The 8,638-nt window shown below is 32.1% G+C and overlaps 1 protein-coding gene across 1 annotated transcript in view; it reads right to left on the bottom strand.

The window, feature by feature from the left end:
- Window positions 1-1,930: 1,930 nt before the first annotated feature.
- The window catches only part of LOC135225778 (F-box/LRR-repeat protein fbxl-1-like), a gene marked incomplete in the record, with an annotated part of 240,007 nt that continues 233,299 nt past the window's right edge, over window positions 1,931-8,638 (bottom strand). Inside the window, 1 exon segment of the mRNA XM_064265244.1 lies at window positions 1,931-7,070. Within this exon segment, the coding sequence (XP_064121314.1) occupies window positions 6,996-7,070 (75 nt within the window).

Raw genomic sequence — 8,638 nt, 5'->3', positions numbered from 1 at the left:
AGAGAGAGAACCAATTTTCCTAACCCACTGTAGGCCCTAACAAAATCCAAGGGACAACTATCTATTTGAATTTCACTTTGTCAGCTGAAGACATCTTGAGATTTCATGTAAAACTTACTTTTCTCTGTCAGGTAATTTTATCAATGGCAGCAAATGGGAGAACAGAAAAGTCACTTCTTCAAATTAAGAATCAATGTGCTTGTAATAAAGGGAAAAATTCAATTCAGTTTGCCACCAACAAAAATGAGAACTGCACAAGGCTGTCCAAGAAACAATCAGATGTTTTAACCAAATTGTCTGCACACCTCCAGAGACCTCCAACAGGAGGACTTCCTAATCAATGGAAATATCTACTATTCACTAGGTAATTTTATAACTGAGTAAGATGATAAGGTACGTTACTCCCTCAAGTCTTGGAAACCAAGGATTGAAATATTTCTGCTCTTGGAAACCCAAGATTGAAATATTTTTGCTAGATTATTCAAAGCCTGGAAGACTGCAGGTAATTACTAAAACTCAGCAGAATGTTATTTTTCATTAATAATTAAAATAGACAAAGCGGGCTAAAATTCTCAACACTCATAGGGCTCATCCAAAGGGGTTCTCTCTAGATTATATATTTAAATTCATAATTTAATCATTCAAATTCAAAATAAATTGTTAATTTTTAAGATTTTAAAAAGCTGTTATGAATTTTTTGTCTGTTCTATGATTAGTTTATGCAGTCGGCAGCAAGAGTAAAAGAGGAGAATGAATAAAAGTGGCATTAAGGAAAGCCTGTGTTCCTTACTGACAAAAGATTATGATAAGACATTATCACCAGGGAGAATGTTACCTATATGACAAAGAAAAAAACTGTAAAAAACGTGACAAAAGCCAGGATGAAACTGATGTACGGGGAAAATTAGAAGGAAGTCAAAGAAGAGCACAAAAAAAATCATAATTGGTATTTAGTAATTAAGAAAAAATCAGCAGGAACTGATGTAGATACAAGATTCTGAGCAGAAGTATATGAATCATGTCTCTCAAAACATCAGTCTGATTCTAAATGGACATTATCTCAATTCTAAGTTTAGACCAGTTAGAAAGAGCGACGAAAAATACTGCTTCAAAACATTTCCTTCTTTCTGCTGTGATGACAGTCGTAATCATTTGTAGCTAAAGTTTACATTTACTTATCTGTTTCATCATTTATTTTGCCATTTAGGTACTTGCTGTAAAAGAATTCAGTGACATAATGATTTATGAAAATTTTTGGTTTGATCAAGTAGTAATGTTTGTTGCACACTTGGTTCCTTTATCTGCATCTTCATTTCCTTTTATGGCTGGCTATGTGAGCAAGGACCCACATTAGTCAAAATTTTGCCAGCCCTATGAACAAGGACCTATTTTAAAGTAATTTTCATGATTTCTCTAGTATCTGAATAACTGACACCAAAACATATTGGCTGGAGGGATCGTTCAAATTACTTCAACAGCAGAAAAGATTGCAGACAATTCTGATGTGAAAACATACTTTAATGTTCATTATATTTAGTTTTACATATGGCAAATATTGCAGCAAATCTAACACCCATGAGAAATTTGGAGCCATCTGTATTCACTTTAGTGAGCTTTTTTTTTTTAATTAATAATTGTGTTCCATTGTATGTTGTTTATGATGTGCTGGCATTTAAGTGAGATTACATCAAAATGTCAAGCATCATCCAAAGACTACTTCTGTTGGAGTGATGGTTACATTTAGATTCTGTCTCAATTGGCCAACTGCTTCAAGTGGGACACTGAGGAACATTAATTTATGAAAACATCCTAACATCCCTCATAATAATTAACAAACTTTCTGGTATGCAAATTAAATAGTAACTTGTAAAAATAAAAAAAATCCACTATAAATATCCTTCATAAATGAGATTTTAACTTTGTTCAGAACCAAAGCAAAAGAGTAAAGAAGAAGAAAAAAAAGAGAATTTTATGAGAAAACATTTGCTTACTGGGATTTTAACAGCAAAAGATTTTCAGCAAGCCCTTGAACAAGATATGAAGATCTTGATGGGACATAAGATGCCAAAAAAGCCAGAACTAACTGAAGAATACAGCAACATGAACACTTATAAAACATATGTGGTAAGAGAGACAGACATACATAAAAAAAGGTAAGTTAAATGTTAGTAAATAAAGATATAAGTTTTCATCACACACCAAAGTTCTGTAATTAATAGGGGAGCCAGAGAATTCAAGGCTTACCTTGAGATGAGAATCTCATCTCAGGATAGGAAGATCTTGTAATGGTGTTTAGTCCCTGTTCCTTCATATTGACATAGTCACTGTTCCTTCATACTGACAAAGTAAGTTATAGCAGTGCAATGGTTTAGAAATCTGCAGTAAAAATCACTTAACAATTTGTCAGAAACACTGCTTAGACAAATCCAATTTCACTTGCAATAACCATCTACAGATATATTCCACAACCATTTACAAAGAGTAGGAAAAAGGTTTAGCATCCAAATACAGTACTGTAAAGTAATAATACAGACATTCTTCACTTAATGACATACATGTCTAATGAATGTACAAACTTTATTATGGTACACAGAAAAAGAACATTGTCTAAGCTCAAGCAGTTTACAGTGGTTGAATGGTGTAAGAGTTTTATAAATTTTCATATACTGTACGTACTACATAAATAATATTTCTTTTTACTTTTCCATGGAGAGCATTTTTTCTTCTTTTAAAAAGACTATAGACCTAATGACCTAATTGCCAATCAGCCAACCCTACTACCCTTCCTGTATGTGTAGATGAAGTTGCCCTTAAGCCTACATGGGCTCATGGTAACAAGCATCATCTCAGCCACTGAAATCTCCTCAGCCTTCCACCTCCACACTCAGAAGTCCTTCCACTTTCACTTTCCTCTTTCTCCTCTGCCTCCAATGGAAAACTATGAAGATGACCAAGATTTTACCCAAGCTTAATTTGGCACACAAAATGAAAGCAAAAAATCAATTATTACATTAATGAACATTTTTTTATGTTTGTGAATCATGATTGTGTTTTTAAATCAATGATAAGTTATATCAAATGCAGTAGTCCTGTAAATGACTGGGTCTTTATACTATTAAGTCTATATGTACGTAAGCCCAGCTACATGTGCACATTCACTAAATGAAGGTAAACTATGCACTTGCATTGCTTTAGTGTCTGTCTGCAGCATCAATGTGTATGTCTATTGTCTATAGCAGTGGCATGCAAACTTTTCAGAGAGGGGGCCGCATCAGTGGGCCATGAAAAGTCAAAGGGATGCATCTTTAAAAATTGGCTGGTTCTCTTTACTATATACAACATATAGACAACATGGTTAATAAATACATGCAGATTCAGAACCCAGCCCGAGCAATTTATGGGAAAAATGTTTCTGGTTCCAATTCTGCTTTACAATTCATTTAAAGTCTGGCACAAGATTGCAGGTAGAAAATCTCATCATTGCATTTAAGTTTGTGTCTGACAACACGGACCTGGTGTTGGAATTATTTGTTTTCATGCAGGAAAAACTCTGCTCATAGATGTAAATGGAACCAAAAATAGAGAATAATCTGGCAGCAAAATTTCTTAAAACATGGAAAACACTGAACTGAGAGCAACTTGTAAAACTCTACTGGTGGTAGGAAGTGAAACATTTCCTTCAATGAATGCTCAGATTGAATGCCTAACAATTCAAGCAGGTCTATAGCATCAATGTATGGATTTACACACTCTTCACAATACCACTGGAGTTAGGTGTGCAAAGGAAGTGGTATTTAGGTGTGCAAAGGATAATGTTCAGTTTAAGAAGCTAGGAATTATTCAATAATAAAACTGACTAAAAAATTATTTTCTATTGGTAATGAATGGTGAAATATTGGTCAGGGTCACTCTTCACTTATCAACATAATTAGTTTCATGACCTAGTTGGAGGAACAGAACTCAGTCACTAAATGAAGAATGTCTGTATAAAATTAGCAATATGCAATAAAAAGATATTTGTTTTAATATAGAAAATAATCATAGTCAACTTTAAAGAAAGAAATGTTGAGATTAAAACGAATCCTTCCAGGAGTTTACTTCTGACAACTGGCTGTTTTGGTGAAACAGAAATCATCACATAAACTATAAGTTAGCCCTGGGAATTTAATCTTTCTACTTGGGGATTTTGTATGGAGAATGTTCATCAAATAATCCTCAGTTAAGCAAGTAAGAAAAAGTTTCATTTATATTGAAGTTGAATGAATGTAGCCATCTGATTTCCACCATTACTCAGCGCCCTGAAACACTCTTTCCGTTCATAATTCTAACCGACTTCTTACAGCCTTCATCAATATATCATGAGATGTGTAACCTTAAGGCCCAATTCCCTAAAATGAAAATCCAAGCCACACCTCCTTTCTATCTTAATTACTCGCATTGAATGGAACATTAAGGACCAAAATAAAAAAAATAATGTAAGGGAACCAACCAATATTTGAAAAAATAAAAAGACCTAAATAGATATGATATATGGCAACATAAAAGTGAAGTACAGAGTCCCACAACCTGAAATGTATGATTTGTATTTACTCAGTACAAAATACTGTATGATAAAATACATTAAAATATACTTTATTGAAAAAGTACTATCAAAACTGAGAAATGGCACCTTTTACCACTGATACTAGACTGTCAAAACAGAAGCAAGCTCCTTAGCCTTAAAACCTGGTCAAGGTAACACTATGAAACATCAGCCCATGGTCAGGCAGCTCCAATATTAGATGCCCATATTTCAAAACACTTAAAGGTAAATAATTTGTTCACGGTGACAGTAAACATTCAAATTAAAAAAAAATTATTTATTCTTTTGGCATCGCAATAACTATTAAAAATAACATTCATTTGCATGTTATCACAATACCTTGGTACCATATTAATTTTATTCATGTAAATAAATTAAGATAGTTGGAGTAGGCATTTAGCTTTTCGAAAGTACCAAATAACAGAACAGCTACAAATTATTTTTTTTTTTGCTAAAACTGATGCATGCAACATATATTAATCCTAGTATACATAATAGTATAGCTATATCCCAATCAATAGAAAGACTTCAACTGACCTGCCCCAGGTGGCCCCATAAATTTGAAAAAAAAAAAAAAATTATGTATTAGACTACATAAAAACAAAAAACTAATTTTTATCTCACTTGCAGTCAAGAACATTCAACAGATAATGAATTTGACAAACCAACTTACTCTTTGTACTTTGTCATACCATACTGAAGAATAATGAAAATATACAACTGAACAATTATGTTCTACAATAATTAATCTGAAATTGAAAGAAAAAAGCTAAATGAATTTCAAAAACCAAGTTTTACCACTCAAGGACAATTACAGACAACTAATGAAATTCCAAGTAACTGGCACCAGCTGAACATAAATACTGTAATTTCTAAACTTCAAATGTGAAATGGTCCCTGTGATCATGAAATATTTTAGAGCCAACAGCAGGTAAACTTGCAGTTTCTTTTCTTACCATACCAAGAATTAAACTCATATGTTGGTCACATTTGTCAAGTATGATAATCTACTGTAGTATGGTATATTCCAAATAAAAAATGTTGAAATACATTTGCAACAGAATGAACCTTCACGACAGACAAAAGCCACAACTGCATAACCCAGGGCCTCAAAAATTCTGCTCCCATCCTTAGCTAAACCAAAGTTTCACAGAACACAACAGCATTACTTTCCAGCTAGGTTTTCATGAAAATAACATTTATTTTTTTAACAGTTGGGTGGAAATAATTTTTTTTTGTACTATATATGTATCAAAATAATTATTTTCTATATATCACATATATATCTTCTGTTTATGTAAAACAAAAATTCTAAACTGACAAAAATTCATTAATATCTTACTTGAAACTCAGCTACATGCCTCCTTATGCATGATATTTTCCAACAATAAGGTAATACGTATAAGAAGATATTCCGTTACTAATATAATGTGAAACTGAGAAATTATTTGCCGCATGTAATAACAGATAAAAATATATATAAACTGATTATTTAGAAAATGCACAATAACGGAGATAAAACCTCATCACTTGAACTTCATAGCATTCAAATACTTTCACTGAAATACATCATATTTCCATCAATATTTGTATTTCTAAAACAAATGTTGAAAAATCCATACCAACCCAACAAATTCAATCTTTCTTCTCATGCCTCGGTATGTTACTGCACTTGAGATATGCTTGCATAAAGAGTATTAAGTGCACTTAAGAAGGAAATATTAAAGCTCAACATGGGGATGTAATAGTACTATATCAAACCTCTGAATCCCTTGTAGAAAATAAAATATCCTAGTCATTGCTTTTCAAACCAGTTTGAATTTATCTGGCACAGAAATTTTCTTTACACTTACTGAAAAGCTGTTGACAGGTGTGTTCAATAGTTCTTGTATTTTACTTGACAAAAAAATTATTCAATAAACTATACTAAACAAGTGATTAATCGGATTGGTACAGGATCCTGGAGATTTTATTTAATCATTAGAATAGAAAAAGTAAATAAAATAAAAATCTATTTCAAGTGAAATTTATAATTACTCCCTCAGAAGCAAAATAATTTTACAGTCATGAAAAACACCTTCAATATCCAGAATGCAAGAGATTCATGTAAAAGTAAAATACTTGACATCCCAAAAAAGTTTTATATTGTTCTTGAGATATATTCCAAACCATATAAAAAATGACAATAAGTTTTCTAATAAACAATAAACAACTTATGATCTTAAATACATGTTCTTTTCATACAAGAGATTTCTAAAATCTATAAATTCCATTAAACTATCCAGTCTAAAAACATAAAAAAAAACACTTTCAGAGGAACTGATGACACTGGTGACTTAAGAAAGATACAGTAAAATGTTCCTGAGTGCAGCCAAACTTACCAAAAGAATAGTTCCCTTTTTATTTAAATGATTCAATCAAATAAATAAGGGTAAAAATCTTCATCCAAACCAAGTTCAAATACACCAAGGTGACGCTCAAGGAAATCCTGAAAATATAACATTAACATTAATGTATGTAGTAAATAACATACTAATGTCAAAGTTACAGTACTATATTAAAAAATGGCAAACATCTGTATGGAGGAGGTCTACAAGACAATTACCTAGCAGAGGAATATTTGAAACAACTAGATGATTAACTAATAACAATAAGAATTAGAAAAATAACATAAGCATCAGTTTTACTACCTGGAAAAAGTTGTCTCCTTATTAATGCTAAAGAAACTTGACTATTTTTAACGCTATAGTCAGTGTCAACAACTAATATTATGACCTGAATCAGTTCATTTGAATATTTACCTCTCAATTAATTCTAATGTCCCATACAGCTTTAATTTTTTATGTTAGTGGTCAAGGTATCATGCGAATATAATTCTATGTAGCTTTAATAAAAGGATATGTATATTACTGTAAAACAGTAATATACATCTATGTAATGAATATTAACAAAATAAAAAAAAATATAGTAAAAACAAAAAGTAAATGTTGCACTGATCACATAAAAACCAAAATCTAAAATCAATACTGATAGCAAACGTGCAAACTCCTAAAAATTAAGGAGTTGCAATCATCACTAATATATATATGTAACTATAGTGCATAATAAATATTAAATAACGTAGTGCATTTTTGTCAGATGTGGAGAAAGTATGTACAAATACAATGAATACAGACGGCATAAATCTGCACTCAAATAATTATTATATATCACGCTGAACATACAGTTCTGCAACTCTCAATTAATTTGCTGGAAGCCTAGATGTGGTAATCTAAGGGCTTATGGGTGAAGCCAAGTCCAGCAAGAGATTAAGTTATACTGGATAGGAAAAAGAGAAATGGTGAACTTGCTTGGTGATTTGAATATGGGTGATGGAAAGGAAAAAGACTGCCAAAAAGAGCTTTAAAAGGGGGCTTGAATGTTGGAAATGCATGGTTTCAAATGAACAACCAACCACCCACAGGTTTGTCAAGTGCATTACTATAGTGGTCTGGTTAAACTTCCTGGTACTACAGAGTACTAGTAATAATTGTAAAACCCCCACCACCACCACCAAGTACAGAATATCATGCATCAACGAAGAATAAGGGGAGGATATATTTGTTGAATTATGTATTTGTAGAGCACAGTATTGTATATTGAATATACAAGTACCCTTTCTGTAATATTAATAACTGCAATTTCACTCCCTAACAAAAATCCCAATGGAAATAGAATTGGAGAAATGACTAATTTACAAGCTTTAAATTGCCTGGCAAGTTAGTACAGGCTGAAGTATAATGACATCCATAACCCCCTGTAATACCAAATACCCGATCTGATTCCCATACAGATGCGCTGTTAAAGACATCACATCCTTTCAACTCTGTTTTTTCACTGATTCCATACATTGCTTCAGTACTGCAGTGATACTAGTGGTATTTAAGCCAAGATGAAGCATGATATGCTTCCTGTTTATGGGAAAAACAATTCTTGACATTGCTGAAATAGAAAAATGATATTGTTATGATACAATAAAGTTTCATACATACTTACCTGGCAGATATATACTTAGCT

Source organism: Macrobrachium nipponense, chromosome 13 (assembly GCF_015104395.2).
Source record: "Macrobrachium nipponense isolate FS-2020 chromosome 13, ASM1510439v2, whole genome shotgun sequence".
In the NCBI taxonomy this organism is placed as follows: Eukaryota; Metazoa; Arthropoda; class Malacostraca; order Decapoda; family Palaemonidae; genus Macrobrachium; species Macrobrachium nipponense.
This window is presented reverse-complemented; position numbering and strand designations above follow the sequence as displayed.